Source organism: Cydia fagiglandana, chromosome 8 (genome assembly GCF_963556715.1).
Source record: "Cydia fagiglandana chromosome 8, ilCydFagi1.1, whole genome shotgun sequence".
Lineage (NCBI taxonomy): Eukaryota > Metazoa > Arthropoda > Insecta > Lepidoptera > Tortricidae > Cydia > Cydia fagiglandana.
Window position 1 is genome coordinate 6,932,982 of NC_085939.1, and position 24,138 is coordinate 6,957,119.

The 24,138-nt window shown below is 35.3% G+C and overlaps 2 protein-coding genes across 2 annotated transcripts; one reads left to right on the plus strand and one right to left on the minus strand.

Moving 5' to 3' along the window:
- Positions 1–10,900, plus strand: LOC134666925 (uncharacterized). Its single transcript, XM_063524230.1, has 6 exons — positions 1–153; positions 1,879–2,018; positions 3,470–3,576; positions 3,663–3,780; positions 4,741–4,935; positions 10,601–10,900. The coding sequence occupies exons 1-6, from the start codon at positions 36–38 to the stop codon at positions 10,898–10,900; spliced, it is 978 nt and encodes a 325-aa protein (XP_063380300.1). The 5' UTR covers positions 1–35.
- Positions 10,901–12,734: 1,834 nt separating this feature from the next.
- LOC134666926 (cingulin-like) lies at positions 12,735–22,919 on the minus strand. Its single transcript, XM_063524232.1, has 13 exons — positions 22,831–22,919; positions 22,089–22,254; positions 21,237–21,373; positions 20,099–20,229; positions 18,279–18,426; positions 17,992–18,141; positions 17,079–17,194; positions 15,949–16,259; positions 15,640–15,764; positions 14,812–14,933; positions 14,170–14,272; positions 13,626–13,865; positions 12,735–13,446 (listed from the first exon to the last, which is right to left on the minus strand). Exons 1-13 carry the CDS (start codon positions 22,903–22,905, stop codon positions 12,748–12,750), a joined length of 2,523 nt encoding a protein of 840 aa, XP_063380302.1. The 5' UTR covers positions 22,906–22,919; the 3' UTR covers positions 12,735–12,747.
- Positions 22,920–24,138: the final 1,219 nt, after the last annotated feature.

Below are 24,138 nucleotides of genomic sequence, written 5' to 3' on the forward strand. Positions count from 1 at the left end.
AGGAAGAACATAGGATAACAGCAGAGGCTCGTGTGATGGATCTAGAAAAACAGATAAAAGATATACACGACGAAAACAAACAACTCTTGGAACAATCGGATAGACTTGTGAAAATGAGTAGCGAGAAGTGCCTCGATTACCTGCCGGGCAAAGGTAAACACGAACGTAGAATATTTATATCTACCGACTTAAATGTCTACTTTAAAGTTATCGGCTACAAATATAATGACCACCAAAAAATACTTTGGTACCCTAAATAAAAAAATCATGCTTACCAAAAAAAATTATTGAACACCATAACAATACGGCCAAAAAATACAAAAGTACCACCATTTTAATTACGACTGCACTTCAAATTGTATTCAAATACCAAATATATTGAATGATCACCAAAAATCATTAATGATCACCAAATCTTGAAGACCAAATTAATGCGATATTTTCACCTAAATAAACCACTATGATTACCAAAAATTGTAAACATATTACCAAATAAAGTAAACTGATGCCAAAAATGGTACTAGAAAAGTAGGTTAGGTTAAGTTTCAAATGCTACTAGAAAAGTGGGTTAGGTTAGGTTTGAACTGCGACCTTTATAGAAACGAAATGCTACTAGAAAAGTGGGTTAGGTTAGGTTTGAACTGCGACCCTTGCAGAAAAGAAATGCAACTAGAAAAGTGGGTTAGGTTAGGTTTGAACTGCGACCCTTACAGAAAAGAAATGCTACTAGAAAAGTGGGTTAGGTTAGGTTTGAACTGTGACCCTTGCAGAAAAGAAATGCTACTAGAAAAGTGGGTTAGGTTAGGTTTGAACTGCGACCCTTACAGAAACGAAATGGTACTAGAAAAGCGGGTTAGGTTAGGTTAGAACTGCGACTGTTACAGAAATAAAATGCTACTAGAAAAAGGTGACGAAGTGTATTAATTAATTTAATAGGATTATTTTGGAGTCATTTGCTTTAATAGGATAGCAAGATTTAAAAATTTGGTTATAATTTTACATTAAAATGGAGTTCTAATTTTGGTGGTCATTTACTATTTTTGGGTTTACAACGATTATTTAAGTGTCATTTTCTTTAATAGGATAGCAAGATGTAAAAATTTGGTTATCATTTTACATTAAAATGGGGTCTGAAATTTGGTACTCATTTACTATTTTTGGGTTAATAATGATTAGTTTGGTGTCATTTCCTTTAAAAGGATAGTAAAATGTAATAAAATTGGTAATCATTTCACATTAACCCTTTATAAGGCCCGTTGACAGGGACGTGCTATCGCAGAATTTGTTGCAGCTATCAGAAGCCTACATTTCAAAAATCTATTTTAAAAGCAAGTTGAATATTCAATTAATGCAAACGATTTTGAGCCCTATTATTAAAACAGTATGGTTGAATTTCTGATTGAGCGTATGTGGTCGATATATCGCCTCTGCCTTATAAAGGGTTAAAATGGTGTTATAATTTTGGTGATCATTCATTATTTTAGGGTGGTAAAATATATTTTTTTGGTATTAAATTTTACTAAATCTGGTGATCAGTTAAATAGCAGCCAAAGTTATCTACATAGCATTACTGTTATCCTCAAATTACTTATAGATTAGTGAAATTTGAAGAATTTTTGTTTTAAGAACATTTGTGCGAACGCGGTTTTCTCGAGAAGCCGTGCAATTTTCAGAAGGTAGCAATTCTAATTTTACCTAAGATATTGGCTTAAAACAATGCTTTTCAAGGTTTTGGATATAGTTTATTCGGACAAATTAAATTTCTGAAAAAGATACGTTTTTAACATTTTAATTTAAAATATTTACGAATATTTGAACAATAAAAGTATATTAGGTTAGGTACGACTTTGGCCAACCTGACTGAAAAGGTTTTTGTAGAAAATGAACCTTCACTAACCGAAGCGGAGTTATGGAAGCAACTAGAAGCTACCAAAACTAGACTAGAACAAGTCACAGCTGAGCTAAAACGGAGCCGTGAAGACAAAGAAGGCTTATTAAAGTCCTTGGCCAAAATAGCGGTAATCATAAAACTTACTATTATTTGCCTTATCATAAAATGCACTGTATGAAGCAGGTTTAGATGTTACTTAATAGTCGGCAATAGACGCAAAGGCCTATGATTATAATGATGATATTGATGATGTACGATGTACCCTCCTAACGCGGTAGACCCGTTTATATCATTTAATGTGTACCAAACGCGAGAGTTAACATGTGTATTGGAATTATAGTTAAGTATTCGATCTGCTTCCGATATGATGCTGACTGTCAGTGTCTAAAGTGACATTTATTTAACCAAAAACGTCACTTTTGACATAACAGATCAGTATCATAATATGTGTCGCTTAACTTCAAACTTGAGCAAATCCATTCGACCGTTTTTTCACCAAATACCTATCTACCCTAAAGATGGATTTACCCGAGTTTGAAATTAAGAGATTCATATTGGAAACAGATCGAATAACTAAAATTAGAATAAGCTTTTATGTTGTTTCTGTATTAGTGTGCTGCCCAAGGCCCTTATGCATAGGTACATTAGTACTGGAGTCAGTTATGTAACGCTGCCATACATGACCCAAAATTTTTTTATTAAGCTATGAGCTTCATCACATCTGATATTTGAGTAATCTAAGCATTTCTAGCCTGAAGTGGGGGGGAGGGTGGGGTACAAAGACGGCCGCCATCCGTCATCTTTAAAAAAAATCTACTCTGATCCTGGTGGGTACTAGGGCAAGTTTGGTATCATTTTCGTATAAACCAAAGACGTAGAATTCATTGCTGATATTTGTTTTTTCAATTTCATAGTAATTTTACAAGAAAAACGTAAAAAGGTGAAAAATTTGGTTGGAGATTTTTGCTACGCGGAGCCGAAACTACAAAAGATAGAAAGTTGAAATTTGCACACTAGATTACATTTATAAAGTGTACAAGAGATAAGAAGCGATTTTGAGAAATTCAACCCCTAAGGGGGTTAAAAAGGGGATGAAAGTTTGTATGGGGTTCAAGTTTTATTTTAAGCTAGGAATTTGAAACTTCGTAAAACGATATATTATTAAAATACAAGAAAACTAATTTCAGCGTTTTTGAAAATTCATCCCCTAAGGTGGTGAAAAAGGAGTTGTAAGTTTGTATGGATATCAAAAAAATTTTCGAACGCGGGACTTGAATCTTTGTATTTGGGGATATTATTAAAAGACAGGAAAAGTAATTTCAGCGTTTTGTAAAATTCATCCCCTAACAGGGTTAAAAAGGGGTTGAAAGTTTGAATCCATTACAAATCCGAGTAGACACACATTTCTTATTGGCTCCCAGGCTTGAAATGCTTAGAATTACTCAAGGAACATATGTGATGAAGCTCATAGCTTAATAAAAAATTTTTGGGTCAACTTTATAACTGACTCCGCTAATAGATAGGTACACTTATGATTGTACGCTCAGCTAATCCTCATGTTATGTTGTACCATTCCAGCAAGAAGGCTCCGAGAATAACATAGCTAACGAACTGCTGCTGAGGGAGCAAAACAATTTTAAACTCCAACAGGTTATTGAAGAACTAAAACAAACGAATCAATCAATGTTAGTACTTCGGCAACGATTTTGAATTAAGCAGGTAGGTATCAAAGAGTGGACTACTCTTAATTTATGTTGTTTTTGCATTATAGGAATGAAAAACTAGCGCAAAAAGACCGTCAGATTATTTCACTGAATATCGAAATCTCGCGAAAAGAATACGAGTGTTGTAGTAAGAATACCCACGATAACCACGAACTTACTTTAGAGGTATGTATACCACCTATACTCAAATACAAATTGTAAATAAATAGTTATTTTTTTTGCATGAATAAAGGTAAACAATCTTGACGTGTCTTTTGAAAAACAGTTATGAAAATAAGTCACGGCAAAGTTATATGTAACAATTATGAAATTTATGAATTATAAGGTAGAAGTACTAGTGCTCGACGCTGCATTAGTATTCGACATGGGCACTTTATGTCAAAGTGACAAGGATTAAATTTGAATACAGAAAAATCTCCGTCGTTCAAAATTAACATATATCACTTTGACATAAAGTGCCCATGTCAAATACTAGTGCAGCGTCGAGCACTAGTACTTCTACCTTATACGATTATTTACATTCTTTTGCTTTCATAAGTAATAGTTAATTAAAAGACACGTCAAGATCGCGTAGTATTTTTGTAATGCAAAAAAAAACGAACTTTAATGTGTATATCTCTCATAAATTCTTCTCCTCTCGCCTCCCCTTGGCGACGCCCATGGCATGCTGTAGCTCTGTTTTTTAGGGTTCCGTAGTCAACAGGGAACCCTTATACATAGTTTCGCCATGTCCGTCTGTCTGTCCGAGGATTTGCTCTGTGATCGTTAGTGCTAGAAAGATGAAATTTGGCATGGATATATAAATTAACCAATCCAAAAGTCTTAAAATAAAATCTAAAAAATAACATAGGGTACCTCGCATATAAAATTTATTTATTTCTTGTCTAAGTACTTAATGGAAAGTGACGCACCCCCTTGCAAAGTAAAAAACAAAGAAAAAGAGTAATTTGTTAACTAAGATATGAAATGAGTGCTGTCACCCGAGAGGCTATACGGAAAACTTCTCTTAACTAGGCAAATCGCGTTTTCACTTAAAACGAGTTTTTACGGTAACAGATACGAGTACACAACGAGTGACTTTCAGAGCATGAGAAATGAAAAATCTCATGAATACATAATTTGAAGGTTACGGAGTTATCCACGCAAGTTGCGCAGTTGAAGCGCGAACGCGAGTCGCTGGTGACTGCGGCAATGTCGCGCGCGCTGATGCTGGAGCGTCATGAGCGTTGCGCGGAACTGTTCGCGCGCGTGACGCGCGCGCGCCGCGACATGATCTCGCAGCTCGAGAGCCGACGGGAACGGCCGCGCGGTGAACCCGAAGTAAGTCAAGTAACCTTAGGGCCCCCCCACATCTAGCGTCTTTCGAGCGTCGGCGTCTGTCGGCGTCTGGTCAGCGCTATGGAAAATGACGTCGCTGCGCAGTTGCGTCGACGCTGCGTGAGCTGCGTCGACGTTGCGTCGAGCAGCGGCCATAGAATTGTAGACGCCGACGCTCAAAAGACGCCAGATGTGGGGGGGCCCTTACAGGAAAAACCTAACCACCTTATTCATAAACGTCTGCTAAAGTTGACAAACCGTTAATAATCGTTTGTCCCTTCCCGATGTATTAGTATGATGGAAAGGGACAAACGATCATTATCGGCTTGTCAACTTTAGTAGACGTTTATTTGGGGTAAATGTTGCAGTGACCTTCACCTATAGTTTTTCCTAACAAAACAATGTCCCCCAAGATTTATTTATTTATCGTTTAAGAAAATATTCCGTACCTAATTATAAACGATTTGACAGTTATAGTGTAGTAAATAAAGGTAGTGGACCCCGCAGTAGGTAATTCCTCGGCCAGAAAAAACTTTACACTATGATAATTTGATAAAGTATTAATAAATAAAAAGTATTGTAGAAATTTCCAAAGAATAATAATAATAGGATAAATTGTCAGGAGGCAACAAAGTGCGCGCCTTCAACGCCTGGGTAATGCCCCTCCTCACATACTCCTTTGGCATACTAAGGTGGACTCAGACCGAGCTGGACGCCCTGGATCGGAGGGTCCGATCACTGCTCACCACACATCGCATGCTACACCCACGCTCGTCGGTTATGAGATTGTACATCCCACGGAAGTGTGGAGGCCGAGGCTTCCTAAACGCCAAGGATCTCCACAACCGCGAGGTGTACAATCTCAGGAATTATTTCCTTAACAACGAGTGTGGGATGCATCGTGATGTGGTGGCAGTAGACAGGAACCTCACGCCGCTCTCCTTGGCAAACGAGAACTGGCGCAAACCTGTGGTACTAAGTACTGCGGATCGCAAGGCGGCATGGGAGAGTAAGGTGCTACACGGGCGGTTCTACAAGGCCCTCACGGGACCCGATGTGGACCTGCTCGCGTCGGTGAACTGGTTACGATTCGGGGACCTCTTCGGAGAAACCGAGGGTTTTGCCTGTGCAATTGCGGACGAAGTGATGATGACGAACAACTATCGGAAATATATCCTGAAGGACGGTACGGTCGACATTTGTCGGGCATGCCGCCGTCCCGGAGAATCACTCAGGCATATCATTTCCGGTTGTTCTCATCTTGCTAACGGTGAGTACTTGCACAGACATAATCTCGTAGCCAGGATTATTCACCAGCAACTTGCTCTTCTATACGGCCTTGTGGACCGCGAAGTACCGTACTACAAGTACTTACCTGCGCCTGTTCTCGAGAATGGTCGTGCCACGCTCTATTGGGATCGATCTATCATCACTGACAGGACTATTGTAGCCAATAAGCCTGACATCGTGATAATAGATCGATCGCAACGTCGGGCCGTGCTCGTTGACATCACCATCCCCCATGATGAGAATCTCGTGAAAGCCGAGAAGGACAAGTCCAGTAAGTACCTAGACTTGGCTCACGAGATAACCGCTATGTGGGATGTTGATTCGACGATCATTGTCCCGATAGTCGTTTCAGTGAACGGTCTAATAGCGAAGAGTCTCGACCGACATCTTGAGAGACTCTCGCTAGGTGGTTGGATCAAGGGTCAGATGCAGAAGGCGGTGATCTTGGACACGGCGCGGATAGTCCGCCGGGTCCTCTCTCTGCGGCCCTGACCACCGGCAGCTTGGGCCCTGCCCCGCTGCTGGCGGCACCCTAGGTTAGGTTTTTTATAATGTGTTTATACTTATTTTTTGTTGTTTTTTATGTGTTTTTGTATTTTACTTTTATATTCATGTTATAAATGACCTAGCCTAAGAAGAAAAATAAATAAATAGGATTTAAGTAAATACCTGAAGTATTAAATCGTTAATATCTTTTGACGGAAGAATGCTTCGTCTTAAACTTTCCTCTCCGGACATATTCATGTAACGTATTGCAACAATATAATATGAAATATAAAAAAATTATCCCCGCAGAAATACCAATATTAACAAAATATATTTTTTGGCGTGGCTTGGACCGGAAAATTGCTCAGTCTAATTTTTTCACTGGTATGCCATTTTATTGCCGACATATACCTACAAATTGAAAATCTAAAAAAGTTACCATCTAACTATACTTTTTTCAGAAATTGCCTTTTTACTCGCTGTGGAAAATTTCTCTATACACGGTGTAACATGAGTAAACCGAATAATTTTAACAGCGTATTCCTGATCATATCTCATCATTCAGCTGCAGAATCTGGCTTGAAATTAGTCGCGAACTGGCTTAGTAAAAACCTGCTAACATTAAACATATCTAAAACGAAATATATTAACTTCTCTATCACTAGTTCTAATCAGCCGAAATTTCCTTTTACACTTAAAATTCATGGATGTTCCATTGGTGATTTGCAAGGTGATGCAACTAACCCTGCTATTTGTAATTGCGAATTGCTAGAAAATGTAGATCAAACCAAATATTTAGGAGTAATAGTTGACCGCCATCTTTCTTGGTCAAAGCATATTCGCTATCTATCAGACCGTATTCGTAAACTAATATTTATTTTCAAAAAAATAAGGCGTGTTTCAGACCCACACTTTCTTAAATCGGTCTATATAGCATTAACACAATCGTTGCTTACTTATTGCATACCGGTGTGGGGCGGTGCTGCCAAATCACACCTGCTTCCCTTAGAACGTGTACAAAGAGCGATCCTAAAAGTGATGTTCTTTAAACCAATTAGATTCTGCACCAGAACACTTTATTCCATAGCTCGGGTCCTAACGCTACGTCTTACGTAGGCGAACAACGCGCGAACGCGGCGCGGCGCGGCGCGGCGAAATCAATCCTTTGATGCCCATAGAAGTGTCCTACGTAAGCGATCTCGTTGCGAACGCGCCGCGGCCGCTTTCGCCGCGCCGCGCCGCGCCGCGTTCGCGCGTTGTTCGCCTACGTAAGACGTAGCGTAACAGTTCGTCAACTTTATATTGAACGAGTATGTCTAAAACAGCACAAATACCTCTCTAATCAAAGCGCACGTCGCCTAGGTGGACGTAGAAAACATAAAGTCTTCGACTCAGTTGCACACAACACAGCTTTTTATCGTCGTCAATTTAACTTCCTTGCACCCTTTCTTTACAACAAAGCCAATGAACGCTTAGACATACATAATAATAATAAACACTACTTGATAAAAAACATCCGCAATTGGTTATTGACCTTGAACTACGCTGAATCTGAAAAACTCCTTGAAATTATTAGGTGATTTGACTGTAATAATTGAGTAAGGTAAGCATGTAGATAAGTAACTCTTCTTTGATGTAGATAAGTAACACACACACACACACACGCACGCACGCACGCACGCACGCACACACGCACGCACGCACGCACGCACGCACCCACACACACACACACACACACACACACACACACACACACACACACACAAACACACACACACACACACACACACACACACACACACACACACACACACCACACTTACGTAATTATCTTAGCAGCAGGTATAATAAATAATAGTATAAGTCTAACGGTAAATATAAATGTATAAACAGATGAGTATATATATAGTTGATACTGGTCTAAGGGCAATGTCATATTTCTATCATCCGTGTTTATAAATTATAAAAATTGTTGCCATAAATGTTGCATTGTATATGTTTAGTTCTATATGTAAGCGATCAGACCTTCGGTATACATTTTTAACTTGTGTATACTTCCCAACCAACGTTTGCTGCAATGCTAGAACTAGCGGTGGTTTAATCCCTGATCCCTATAAGACAGGTTTACCTAGTTTAGGGCTCAGGACACTATTCCTAGGCTGTCTAACAATAGAATACTTTTAAAAATGTAATACCCTTCTACTATGTAATAAGCTGCATTTTTGATACCTAAATTTCATTTTCATAAATCATTTTTCATTTTCATTTTCATTTAGAGACAAAAATGTCCTATAAACGTTTTTGAAATTCGCCTGGTATATTATAAAGATATTATTAATTTAAAAAAAAAACAAGTTTTTATTGTTACATAGTGTAAAAGGCCTTTTTGATGGTGATGTTTCTGTTGTGGGACGTAGTCTAAATATCCTTATTGATAGATGTCAAAAAGTGACAAGTAACACTTTGTAAAAAGTAGGTCCTACGAAAAAAAAATTTTAAAATCAATTTTAAGTGACAAGTTTACCAATAACATTGATTTTTTATGTACAAATATATTCAAAAAATTTAAAAAACAAAACAAAAATAAAATTTTTTTTGGCGATATTGACCTAAACTCATATTACATTTTTTACTTCTTTTGACCTCAGAAATGCGTGGTTAAAATTATTCGGTTTCCTCATGTTACACCGTGTAGATCCATTTTATTTATTGAATTAAGTTCACAGTTTTCTTTCCATTCAACTATAAAAACATCCAAAAAATAACGTGCTTAAAAACTAAACATATCGGGAGCAATGTATGCAGCACCGGGGTGTACAAGGGATGATAGTTCTTTTGGATATTTTGGATTTTATGCAGCAGCGGGGTGTACAAGGGATGATAGTTCTTTTGGATATTTTGGATTTAAGTATATACGTGACTACTTTGTATATATTTAACACATTCACTGCCCCCAACGCACATGTGCGTTCACCGTCATACAAGTTTGTCCCTAGGCCGTGGCCGTGCCCCCTGGCAGTGAATGCCTTAAAAAGAAATCAGGCTGAGAAATTTTCCACTCTCAGTTTTTAATAGTTCTAAAATACATTAAACTTGGGTATGCATTTTTTTGGATTTTCTTACCACTACGCCAAATTATATTCTAAGATCATATAAGACGGAAAAAATGGCAGAGCAATTTTCCGATGAAAATGAGCGTCAAAAAAGGAATTATCATAAAAAAAATATTCTCATGTTTGACAAAAGTTTTAGATTTTTTTCTAGTATCACATACAAATCTTAGACAATGTATCAACAAATAACTTAATTGATCGACCGCAGACATATTTATACACGGAATAATTTTAACCATGCATTTCTGAGGTCAAAAGAAAGAAAAAAATTAATATGAGTTTAAGTCAATTTCGCCAAAAAAAGTTTTTTTTTGTTTTGTTTTTTCCATTTTTTTCAATGTAATTACATAAAAAAATTATGTTATTGGTAAACTTGTCACTTAAAATATTTTTCGTAAAACCTACTTTTTGCAAAGTGTTACTTGTCACTTTTTGACTGCTATCAATAAGGATATTTAGACTACGTCCCATAGCGGCAACATCACCATCAAAAAGGCCTTTTACACTATGAAAATAAAATCTAGTTTTTTTTTTAATTAATATTATTTCTGAAACTAGGCGAATTTCAAAAAAGTTTATAGGACATTTTTGTCTCTAAATATGATCAGGAATACGCTGTTAAAATTATTCGGTTTCCTCATGTTACACCGTGTATAGATTGGTTACAAGATTATACTCGTATATCTAGGTGTTGAGCTCAGTGATCCATAAATAGGTCACAACTTACCTGTTTAATGTTAGAATGAAGTACATATTTACTAATTTAAAACTATATGTAGGCTAAACTGTCGAGCTCGCTGTCGCCGGTGTGCCTGAAGGCCGCAGAGACCTGGACGGAGCTGCGGTCGGACCGCGAGCGCCTCCTGCAGCTGCAGGACATGGTGGCCTCGCAGGACCTGCAGCTGAAGCGTGAGCGCCGCGTGCGCAACCACCTCGAGCAGCGGCGCGCCATCCTCGAGCGGCTTTTCCTTAACCGCTCCAATTCCAGCCAGTATATCGCGGCGGGCGTGACTTCGTATCTCGGTACCTCTTCTTATTTGGCAAAAGATGCTGTTTTCACTGGTAAGAAATGTAACTGACCTTTCCGCACGTTATAAATGTTTTAGAAATACCGAGAGTCCAGAATAAACTTACCTATAACAGCAGTATTTTTGTAGTTTTATTTTTTCAGCTACAGTTATTTTTTTAATTTGGTTATGACTACGATAATATCAAGAACTGTTGTGTTAGGTTACTGTTACTTACTCGTAGATTAGGTACTAAAATATTATAAATAACTAAGTATCATAATTACTCATAAATTAATAGATACACTACCTAATTTCCTTGAGTACTTGTGGTGTCACAACGTCAAAATCGGACCGCGAGCTCGTGCTGCATGTGCTGTCGTTTTTTGATTCTAGTTATATATGTATACTTTAGTCATTTAGTCACTACATATTTGGTACCTATTAATCAAAATAAAACCTTAATCAGGCTGAGGGAATAAACATTTAATTTTTGATTCTTTGAACCGCCAAATACTATATTATAATATCTCAAAGAAATCTAACAATCCGGTTCGTGATACGAGGTTTCGCGCCGTGCCACTTTCATCGCCTAAATCCTAATATGGTAAGTGAAGCACTAAACAAAAACATCACTCACACGCCAAGCTAGGTCACGGGCGTAACCTTTCTTGAAAGTGTAAGCGTTACTTTGACAGCGTACCCCCTAGCACTTACCTATACTATACTCGTATGACTATATTAGCCCCGATGCATATGTTTTCGTCTAGTCTAGTCTAATCAGACCATTCTTTGAGGTTCTCGCGTTGTACAAAAGTAATGTTTTAGTTTAAAAATCACATATATTTAACGCTAATACTAATGGTAGTTAAATTTTATATGGTAATATTCTACAATAACTAAATCCAAATACAAGAAATACCATTTGTACTAAAAGAAAAAATATATAGATTGTAATTTTTTACTAGACGGGTAGGAATATACCTACTATAGTTCGTTTTTTTTAGCATTAGAAAGAACTTGCAAGAAGGTAAGCGATCTTGACATGTCTTTTAATTGAAAAACGCTTTATAAAATTCAAAAACTATTACTTATGAAAGCAGAAGAATATAAATGATCGTATTAGATTCATAATTGTTACATATTTGCCGTAACGTATTTTTAAAATGTGTTTTTCAATTAAAAGACACATCAAGATTGTTTACCTAATTTCTAATGCTAAAAAAACGAACTATAGGGAACGCAACACGGCTCTGCTTGGCTCTGCCAAATTGCCAATGTACAATTTTGTTTCTATGCATGCAGCAGTGCTATAGGACACAACAATATGATTTGGACAACGTTTTTGAAAAGTACACTTTTTTAGCAATATCATTCATTTTTATTATACGATAATAAAAATGAATAACCATACGGTTCCCATTACTGGGTAATTTTATCTACACGTGTAAAAGTTATTAGAATAAACAAAATTGTTATGTGGATCTAGACGAACTAATTTTCATCGGGCTAGTAGTATGTTTATGGCGCTGTGGGCACCCATGACTAATTACGACGCCTTTAGGTGTTTTTGGCGGTCAAAAGGTGCCACACTTCCAAAGTTATCCTTATCTTGGTTAAACTCTATACATATGGTTATTATGGTTGCAAATGTAAGTATTTAAAATACTTATGCACCACACGCGTGGTGTTCGAAGCCTGGTAAAGTGTTAACATTCAAAACAATAAAAATGTATAAGCATTAAGTAGGTACACACTTTATTACAAAACGGACATTTTACAAAACTAAGCTTCGGCTTATTCAATATTGTCTGTGGATATGTGCACACAACAGTAACTGTATTTTCAACTATAATTTTAAACACTTAGTTTTCTTTTACTGCACCATCAGCTGATAAGTAGGTACTACTTGCACAATTTTATTGCAATTTATGACCGGCGAGTTTAAACATCTTTAATTTTTTTTCGTCTTTTATATGATTGGGCATCAAACAAAAATTGACATTTGTAGTGTGATGCTGACGTGCTACGGGCAGATTTTTATTTTCCTTAGTTGCATTTGCAGCTACTTTTGGTAATGCAGCAAATTCATCAGAAGTATCAACACTCGGAAATATTTTGTTTCCACATACACCATCACCTTTGTAATTATCTTTATTTATATTTCTTCTATTTTTTGAAAAAGTACTCATCCCTTTGGTTGGCACAGTTTTTAGCCATTGGAACATATCACAATTATCCTGAATATGGGTTTTAAAATCATTATGCGTTCTTCGTCTATTTCTACGAGTTTCTACTTCTTGTTCTGAATAATTAAATTGATCATCTGAAGGGTTTGTGAGCTCGTACTCTAGAATATTTATTAAATTATCTAAGTCATTGATCGGTAAGTTCGTCTTCTTTGTATTTGTAATGTTATATGATTCATATTCACTAAGCTTCTTCTCAAGTGATAATACAGTTTCGCGTGCTATTCTCCTTTGGTCACTTAACTCGACTATTTGATTTTCTAAAGTTAGGATTATTTTCTCTAATTGTGATACTTGTTCCTTTCTCTTTTCAATATAATTCATGAGTGATTCAATTTCATTATTCTTCTCGTCAAGTTGTCGATTGATCTGTTAACATATCGAATCCAGCTAAGTAACCATATATTCCAATCATAACATAAACCATGTTATGACTAGAATATATATATGTAAATGATTTATATAAATCTTGATACATAGATTATCACACATATTGCATGGCTGATATAATTAATTGGTAAACAGGGCGCAAGATTAATTTATCTTACCTCTATATCCGCTTGAGTTCTTTCATCCAAATTATTTCGTAGTAATTTAATAATATTCGTTTGTTCTTCATTTTTGACCGTTAGCATCTTCAGGGTCGCTTCCCGGTCTTCTAACAAATGTTCCTGCTCTGTTATGATTTCAACACGTTTTTGTAGTTCAATATCCTTTTCGATTAAGTCTTCAGTCAAAGTATTATTTTTTAGATTTACTTCTACCAGCTGAAGGGTTTGCTGCTTTATCTGGAATTTAAATCATTTCTAGTAACTACTCGCCTCTTCGACTGATTACAAATTGTTTAATCGTTCTGAATCTAAAAACACTTTCATATTCGAGTACATTTCGAGTAGAATATCAGAATACAAAGAAAAATGAAATTGTGTGTCAAACTCTATTCAAATCGTTAACCTATTTTTTTTCGGATTTTGTATGAAACAAACTTGGAAATACAATTAATAGAATGAGTGTTTACGTATAATGCTAATGTTTTTTAATCTCTATTCTATGCAATGTAAAATACAAAAAAATCTACGAGCGATAGTTTACCATTTCATGCAATTCTACTATGGTTTCAAATTCTCCGAAAACTTCACGTAGTACAGTTTTGATATTAGACAATTCTTCTGAATATGTTTTTATTTTCAATTCACTGAAAATCGAACACATGTGTAAATTTAGGGACCTACTTTCATATAAAAACGATGAAATCAAATGAACATTTAAAAAAAAACTTTTTTTAGTTCTATAGTTCGTTTTTTTTAGCATTAGAAAGAACTTCGCAGAAGCAAGCGTGCAGTTTTTATCAGACTCGTTAATTGTTAATAATTATTGAATTATCTAATGTAGCATAGTCAATACATATAATTTACTTCAAATTGTTACCGCTAAAAGTGCCAGATTTAGAACCACAAGCGAACTTCTGCGAAGTTCTTTCTAATGCTAAAAAAAACGGACTAAAGGTAAATACTTAAAATTATCTTATCCAAGATTGCAATAAGACAACGGTTGCTTGATACTTCCATCGTGCCAAGATTTATTTTCTTAGCCTTATTTATTTTTGATAAAAATGATAAACGATACGTATAATATATATACTCCTACATATTATTACAATTACATACGTAGGTAATATGAATTGATAGTTTTATTGTTCCAATATTATTTAGTGGGTAGTAACCCATACCATACCTTTCGAGTAGTTGTTGTTCGAGTAGGTTTCGTACTCTTTCCAGCTCCAAAATATACTTTTCCTTATTATTCAAATCATTTTTCAACTGATTCCCTAAGTCGACGGCGTTGTTCCAACTTTGCTAAAATAATAATGATTGCACGAGTAGGTAGGTTACCTTTTGACCACGAATACCGGCAGGGTACTTTTGGGGGGCTGCATCTGCATTTACAGCTTATAATGATAACCAATATGCTAATGTACACTAAAGAATGTCAGAAATAGGAGGGTATTCAGGGTGATGAAATAGAACTACAAATAAATGAAGTACTGCCAAATACAATATAACTATAAGTAGTTGCCGCATAAATTTTTCGTGGCATTTGCCATAAATTGATTAATAGTATATTACGATACAAGTGCGAAAAATAGGAAATTCGAAATGAGTGGGGATACATTATAAAACACGACCGAAGGGAGTTGATGCGAATTACATACTCGCACATGTATCATACGTATCGTACAACGTTTTACAGTAAGTACATAAATATGGCCTCTTTCATTTTCGACAAACGTAGTTAAGTACGTAATGTAATGTGCTAATATCGCACTAGTGCGGTAAAGTAGCACCATATGTACTGGAAAATGTGTTACAACGTTATAAGTCAACATAACATAACATCCCTCACAAACTGCTGCTGGCCCTTTTCCCCCTGAAATCCGATGTCTGTATAGGTATTTAGATAAGGTACCTATTTTACATCGTTCGAACTCACAAGTGGGAGTATTGAAGTAAGATTGTCCATGTCTAATATTTATAACAATACGTAACTATAGGCATATTTTACCCGTAATTCTTGCATAGCTTCTGTTTCTTTAATTACTTTAGTTTTATATTCCAGCAGTTCTTCTTTAGTATTTTCAAGGTGAAAATTCAACACATCTATTGTCTTGCGGCATTCGGCAACCTCTTCTGCAATACAAAAATGATATCTGACGAATAAGTATTAAGAGTAACTCCTACTTATTGAAATCATATAAAACTGCCGTCCTATTTGTTCTATAAATGACATTTGTATCTTAACGATTAAGCAATTAACGAACAATATTTATCAGAACGATTATAATTTTAATTAGGTATGTATATATGTAGGTACTTGATTTTGATTCCATTTCTATTAATTTCTTCGAGGCGTCCTTAAACCGTAATTCTGACTCGAGAAGTTGAGCACGCATAGATTCTATTTTGTCGGCCAGTATATTTTTTTCATCTAATACTTCTTTGTATTTCTTATCTGTTTCCATTATTTTGTCAGCCAGTATATTTTTCTCATCTAATACTTCTTTGTATTTCTTCTCTGTTTCCACTAACTTCGCAATACGTAAATTCGACTCGTGTTTCGTACTATGTAAATTTTCTTCTAAATTGTTACGAAGTTCTAGAAGTTGATTTTCCAGATCTTGTTTTCTGTAATAATTTGACGCGTATTGCATAATACGCATTATTATATATTTCTAAATATAGGTATTATATATATATATATATATATATATATATATATATATATATATATATATATATATATAAATACACGGTGTAACATGAGTAAACCGAATAATTTTAACAGCGTATTCCTGATCATATTTAGAGACAAAAATGTCCTATAAACTTTTTTCATATTCGCCTAGTTTCAGAGATATTATTAATAAAAAAAAACAAGTTTTTATTGTTACATAGTGTAAAAGGCCTTTTTGATGGTGATGTTGCTGCTATGGGACGTAGTTTAAATATCCTTATTGATAGATGTCAAAAAGCGACAAGTAAAACTTTGCAAAAAGGTTCTACGTAAAAAAAATGTAAAATCAATTTTAAGTGACAAGTTTGCCAATAACATTTATTTTTGATGTACAAATACACTCAAAAAATTGAGAAAACAAAACAAAAAAAAATTTTTTTTTTGGCGAAATTGACCTAAACTCATATTACATTTTTTACTTCTTTTGACTTCAGAAATGCGTGGTTAAAATTATTCGGTTTACTCATATTACACCGTGTGTATATATATATATATTACATATTTTTATATATTTATTATTATCTATTTTTGCGTATTGTATATTTCTGATTTTGATATCATTCAATAGAAGAATTTATATTTAATGGGAATAAAATAATTCGTTTTTTACTATAGATTCTCGAATAATAATTAATATTAGTATTGTTACCAAGAAAAAAACTATTACAATTTTAGGAACCTATTTTTTTCGAAACAACTAAAAAGCTTACTCGACTAATAGTTTGCCTCGATCAGCAGTAATTTCATCAAACAGTTTCGTATTTATATCAATAGATTCGTTCAGTTTTTTCAGTTCACTATCATAGTTTGACTGCATTGCTTGGTTCTGAAATAAATTTTATACTTAAATGTATGAGGTAAAAAACCAGTACAGGGGTGAGTAGGTTTCGCGGGGAGATGTGGGTTATGAATGGCGAGAGAAGGTTTGAGAGGGGGGTGAGAAAGGGTTTTAAGGCTACTGCTACAAAAATAATATATTCCAATTTAAAATGGAGCTATAGTAATACGCATAATAAATAAAAATCGATCCAACAATCTTCCAAAATCACCTTTGTATGAAAACCCCTCTCACCCCAAATACGAGGCACTACGGGGTGAGGTGGGTTTTCCTCTTTATCGCCAAAGTTATGAAATGGAACTAGGTACCCAAAATAAAATAAAAACTACAATACAAACGTCCGGAACACTTATTATATACACCATTCAGTTTTCATATGTAAAAATAAAATGTTATGGAGGTTTGAACATTAATTTCAGTTTTGACCCTACTCATCACTCATTTTACGGTAGGTAAAAAACAACACCTATTATTGTATTAAAGTCGCCATTGCAGCCATAATAATGAAGGTGCCAACTATTGTACCCTACGATTCATTATACTGTGACCCGGATGTGATAAAAGCAGTGCCACTCCAAGTTTGTGACGGTGGGTTGTGGTAGAAAGATTGCGGAGTCTAACCCCGTTATTCATAAACGTTTACTATTGACAAGCCGATTAATAATTGTTTGTTTCCGTTTCCGTTTTCATGTTTCCGACGTATTGGTATAATGATAAGGGTCTAGCGATTATTATAGGCTTGTCAACTTTAGTCAACGTTTATGAATAAGGGGGTAAGTATTTACCGCTTGGCGCAATTGGCAAACCGTTTTTTCCAATGTCCGGCTTTTAGAACGAGCTTGCTCCAAGGCTACGTTGAGGTATGCCATTTCCTCTTCTTTAGATTTTAACTCTCTCTTTTTATGTTTCGCGTCCCTTAATTGCTTTTCAATTTCCTGTTATAAGTAAATATATCCGTTAATAATTAATATTTTAGTGCAAACAAACTTCGGTTAGATATCAAATGCTAGCAAAATCTGCCGGGTTCGTATATTTTTTCCCTGTTCCAATTGAATGCTATTATTATTATTACCTTTGACTTGTTTTCAGCAAATGTTGCTTTATCCTCCGCCTCTTGAAGTTTTTTTTGTAGTTCCTCGTTTAATGTATTTACTTCTGATAATTTCAATGATAAACTTTGGTAACACAGTTCATTGGCTAGTGCGCTATTCTCATCGTTTCTGGAAATAATACTGGAGTCAGTTATGTAACGCTGCCATACATGACCCAAAAAAATGTTATTAAGCTATGAGCTTCATCACATCTGATATTTGAGTAATTCTAAGCATTTCTAGCGTGAAGTGGGGGGGAGGGTGGGGTACAAAGACGGCCGCCATCCGTCATCTTTAAAAAAAATCTACTCTGATCCTGGTGGGTACTAGGGCAAGTTTGGTATCATTTTCGTATAAACCAAAGACGTAGAATTCATTGCTGATATTTGTTTTTTCAATTTCATAGTAATTTTACAAGAAAAACGTAAAAAGGTGAAAAATTTGGTTGGAGATTTTTGCTACGCGGAGCCGAAACTACAAAAGATAGAAAGTTGAAATTTGCACACTAGATTAGGTACATTTATAAAGTGTACAAGAGATAAGAAGCGATTTTGAGAAATTCAACCCCTAAGGGGGTTAAAAAGGGGATGAAAGTTTGTATGGGGTTCAAGTTTTATTTTAAGCTAGGAATTTGAAACTTCGTAAAACGATATATTATTAAAATACAAGAAAACTAATTTCAGCTTTTTTGAAAATTCATCCCCTAAGGTGGTGAAAAAGGAGTTGAAAGTTTGTATGGATATCAAAAAAATTTTCGAACGCGGGACTTGAATCTTTGTATTTGGGGATATTATTAAAAGACAGGAAAAGTAATTTCAGCGTTTTGTAAAATTCATCCCCTAACAGGGTTAAAAAGGGGTTGAAAGTTTGAATCCATTACAAATCCGAGTAGACACACATTTCTTATTGGCTCCCAGGCTTGAAATGCTTAGAATTACTCAAGGAACATATGTGATGAAGCTCATAGCTTAATAAAAAATTTTTGGGTCAACTTTATAACTGCTTCCGCTATAATGGCAAATACATTTGATTTGTTTTTAAAAGCTTTTATTTAGTTTCACCTGACCGTTGTATGTCTGTCTGTCGGTCTGTAATCAAATTTTGCAAGTTAAATTTGATTCACTTTCCGCTTTCCGATTGAGCTGAAATTTTGCATACATACGTAAGTCGGGTGATAATGCAATATTATGGTGTCATCGAGCTGATCTGATGATGGAGACCGGAGGTGGCCATAGGAACACTGTGATAAAGCAACGAAACCTAATTGTGTTTGGGGTTTTTAGAATTGTCTCGATGAGTAGGTATTAGTTGCCTGTGGGAAGAAAAGTACAATCAGCGATAAAAGCTTGTACCAAAAATGAAATTTTTGTCTAAAACTTATTTTCAAGCTTTTATTTAGTTTCACCTGTCCCGTTGTCTGTCGTTCTGTAATCAAATCTTGCACGTTAAATTTGATCCACTTCCCGGTTACCGATTGAGTTGAAATTTTGCATGCATTTGTATAAATCGGATGACAATGCAATATTATGGTACCATCGAACTGGTCTGATGATGGAGACAGAAGGTGGTCATAGGAACTCTGTGCTGAAACAACGCAACCTAATTGTGGGTTTTAAAAAATGTCACGATGAGTGTTAGTTTTCTGTCGTAAGAAAAGTACAGTCAGCAATAAAAGCTTGTACCAAAAATGAAATTTTTGCCAAAAACTTATTTTAAAAATAATGTTCGATTTAGGCAAGCTTTTAGATTTAGGTAATCTTTTCGGTAAGATTCTAATTATTTTAAAACTCATAATACATACTTAAAAAAAACCTGCGAATTGTTTAAAAACCGTAAGTAATCCTCTTTATTCTTATCCAGAGATCTTTTAAATTCTTCATTCTCATTTTTAAATTCTTTGATTTTTTTAACGAGATCATTTTTCGTAATCGTCTGAAATAAAACCCAAGGATTAAAGGACCTATGCTACATTATTTAAGTTTTATTACTATGGCGTATGAACAATATGAACATGATGTTCCGCAAAGAGCTGTATGTATGTAATTAAGTAGGTTTTTTGGGCATCGTCGATTCAGATTATTCGCTCATTCTCCATTTTCTCCAACTATAACATATGTATTCTGTGAGCGAGACGGCTGTGCTTCCCGGGCACGCGTATCGCAAATACATAATATCATGTAGGTGTATTTGAATTGTTATTTTTAGTAAATTATATACAATAAGACGAAAAATATATAAAATGAACTAAAACAAAATAACTTTAGAAAGGAACCACCTTTACAAAGCCAAGTCACTGAAAAGAAGAAAATTAAATTTTATATACCCCTAATATTTTTGTCCAGACCCTATCCCGTCGTAAAGCAAAATGTTTGCTGGTAAAATTGGCTTTTAAATGATGATTTTGGATGATAAATATTTAATAACATTTTTTTTGGATTTGATATGGTTTGATTTTGTTTGATATTTTACATTTAATATTTGCTTCAGGTTGGTGTGGTGAAAAATTTTGTGTTTCACTCGGGGGCTAATTTTGTTTAACCCTCGTGCTTTGAAACCCTCGCAACGCTCAAGATTCAATTTTGGAATCTTTCGCTTGCTCGGGTATCAATATCGCACGAGCGGTTAAATAACAACTTTGCCCCCTTGTAAAACAAATAACTATTTCTGCTTGGCAGCAAATTATGTTTTTCTTGGTCCTTGCAAAGTGTTATTCTTTTGAACTTGCTAACTACCTATGTAAACAAACCGCGATATTGAAATTGTCTCTGAATGATGAATTTACTAGTGACTTTTGTTAGTACATAGTTAGCAAGTTTCATACAATGACACTTTATGTGCAAAGATAGCTTTATCCGGCGTATTGCATTCTTATAAGTTATGACGAATTAGGTATCTTTTGATTAAAACCAAGTAAATATTAAGTTATATGGGAACCTTACTTTTTTAGCCATGATGTCCTCAAACCAATCAATAATATTATTTCTACTGTTTAATGTTTCTTCGCACGAAGTAACTATTTTATTTTGTATTTCACGTAATAAATGTATATCAAAAGGAGTATGAGATATATGTGTTTCTGAAATCAAACAAAATTATATAATTAGGGTCTTCTTCTTCTTCTTCTTGTTAGGGGCTATATAAGACTCCACCATCCCTGATCTATTTAGTTATTGTGATCGCCACCTACTACAACTCTCGATCCAAACCTGTAACTTCTAATAGCTGAAGGATCTTTTTGATTTCGAGAGACTTTAAACTCCTCCGGGCGCAATATGTGGTGCGTAATGTATAACAGAATTTTCGAGTTCTAAAGCTGGTTTTATTACACATACAGTATTTTTTGATGATAAATGGTATTTATTTGGATATTTATTACGAACCAATAGTGTCCGTGGTCAGTGGATTTGGTGCTAATGGCACGTCTATAAAACAATATTAGTCATTGGACGAAGCCGGGGCAATCGTGTGGGGTGCGATGGACGAGAGGTGGGTCGCGCGCACCCGAGCTGCATCATACATCGCCATTGTTAGAGTAGCTCGGTACTACTTACAGGTACAGAGCTAGCGTGTCTTATAAAAAGCAGCCACGCACCGCCCCGCCTCGACTCGCATTACCTCGCCCCGCGACTGGCCGCGACATGAAACTGGCGGACTTCTGGCGTCCTCTCAGTAAAGCGACTTACCAACACATACACAATGACGCGTGTACAGACGTGCCGCGCACACATTAAACGCAAATAATTTTTGATGTATGGCGTGGCCGCCCTGTGCCACTAATTATAAGACCTCACCGTTGGTTTCTGGCCCAGCGCACAGTTGCAGCAGCTGTCCTGGCGCCAGTTTGCCAACATTCATGATTGATAAATCCTCCGACGGCGGCAAGCACATTGTTTGGCCCAATTCTAACAACTCCTTGTGACTTGAACGCAACGTAGCGTATAATTTCAATAAATCACGCTGAAAATAACAATGAGCAACACATTTACATGACATGCAAACTACATATTTATTTATACCTGCTTCGAAACATTTTTTTATTACAACATTTTGTGTTTATCTTCCTCAAGATAGTACAATGGAGTCAATTATATCCAATTCCTTAATAGACAATTATATGAGCACATGCATATGTTTTGGTCTAGTCAGACCATTTTTTAAGGTTCTCGCGTTTGTACAAAAATAAATATTATAGTTTAAAAATCACACTAATGTAGTTTAATTTTATATGATAATATTCTAACTCTACAATAACTATGTAAATCCAAATACAAGAAATACCGTTTGTACTGAAAGAAAAAAAAAATAACGATTTTTTTATTTGGCTGGTAGGAATATACATATAGTAACAGATGTGAAAAGGGCTATTATATAGTTCCCATTATTAGGTCATTTTATGTTCATGTGTAAAATTTATTAGAATATCTAAACAAAATTGTTGCGTGGAACTAGACGAACCGATTTTGACAGATCTTATTGTACAGCCTTCACGTGTGTTTAAGAGCAAAATAAATCCATTTTACGATAAGTACCCACCTGTTTTTCATGGAGATGTCGTTTTATTTTTTCGAATTTTGCAATGTTTTCTTGCCAACATATCTTTAACTGCATTTTCTTTTTTTCCTGTGAAGTAATCCTAGACTCTGGAAATAAATTAAAAAAAAAAACGATTAATCATAAGAACCTACTTAAACCTTCTTTCACTTTTATAAGTATTGTATTAAATTAATTTGATATTATTCCAAGTCCCATGTGCCAAAAATAATAGTCTTCATCATTGAGCCCTTGGCATTTCTAGACCGGAGTTGTCGATATCGTAACTTGTATTGGTTAAGACTCCTTTGAGTTCTGCTTTAAGACCCGACTCAGTATTTCAGACTCTAATAGTCAATATCCCTTTAGTCCGTAGCGGCGACATACCTAAAATAGGTAACGAGCTAGGTATACTTATCTATCAGTTTTTCATGTCAGAGAGATTTCTTATCAAGAGCTTCAGTAAATAAAGGTTGTATGGAAGAAATCGCTTTTAAGCGATAAGACCGCCTGTTGTTTGTTTACCTCTTCTTAATGTTCTGTAATCTTTTTTGTATTGTTTTCTGTATTGAGGTGTTCAGTAAAGAGTATTTTTATTGTATTTTATAAAAGACCCTTACCTCCTCGGCATCGGTACGTTTCGTTACCGCGACCGGTATTCGAACACGCACTATCATCTGAAACTCGATCTTCTCTTCCCCATATTTTTGTCTGAAAAGATAAAAAAGTACATTGAAGAAGAGTGAGGTCCAATGGATGACTTGTTTTGAAAAGCTGTACCTAGTTTCGCCACGCCATTTTATTTTCAAATTGTATCGTTTTCTTATCTTAGTACTCTTAACCCCGGGTTAGTGGAATGGTGCAAGTGGGCCTTAGTAGGTATATCTAATTCCTAAAAACTAATAACAAAAAAAATTAAATAATAAATATTTAATTAATACCATAATTAGGGGAGTAAGCTGACTCTTTAAAATAAATAACAAAAATATAGCCATAGTAGAGCTAATAAGTGAGTGGTTTGAAAACTGGAATCTTGCGCGTTGCGAGAGTTCCAAGGCACGAGGGTTAAACAATCATTGCTACAGAGTGAAACATTACTTTTTTAACCCTACCAACGCGAGGAAAAAGCTAACTGTAAAACATTATAACTCAAATCCTTTCTCCCAAAAATAACACTTGAATTAAAAAAAAAACATATATTTTATTTGCCTTATGCCGTTTTGCAAAATATACTGCTAATCCTGCGGCCTCCAGGGTCCATGAACATGAAATGGATCCATGAAAGTGGATTATTTAGGTTAGGTTATGGTC

Bases quoted from the DNA above. Each gene is read 5' to 3' on its own strand.
- LOC134666925 (XM_063524230.1), top strand. From the start codon at position 36: ATGGATCTAGAAAAACAGATAAAAGATATACACGACGAAAACAAACAA. The intron at 154-1,878 runs GTAAACACGAAC...AGGTTTTTGTAG, and splicing joins CGATTACCTGCCGGGCAAAG to AAAATGAACCTTCACTAACC. The intron at 3,577-3,662 runs GTTAGTACTTCG...TTTGCATTATAG, and splicing joins AAACAAACGAATCAATCAAT to GAATGAAAAACTAGCGCAAA.
- LOC134666926 (XM_063524232.1), bottom strand. From the start codon at position 22,905: ATGCAGTTAAAGATATGTTGGCAAGAAAACATTGCAAAATTCGAAAAA. The intron at 20,230-21,236 runs GTAAGGTTCCCA...GTTTTATTTCAG, and splicing joins AGGACATCATGGCTAAAAAA to ACGATTACGAAAAATGATCT. The intron at 15,765-15,948 runs GTACCTACATAT...TTTGTATTGCAG, and splicing joins AGAAATGGAATCAAAATCAA to AAGAGGTTGCCGAATGCCGC.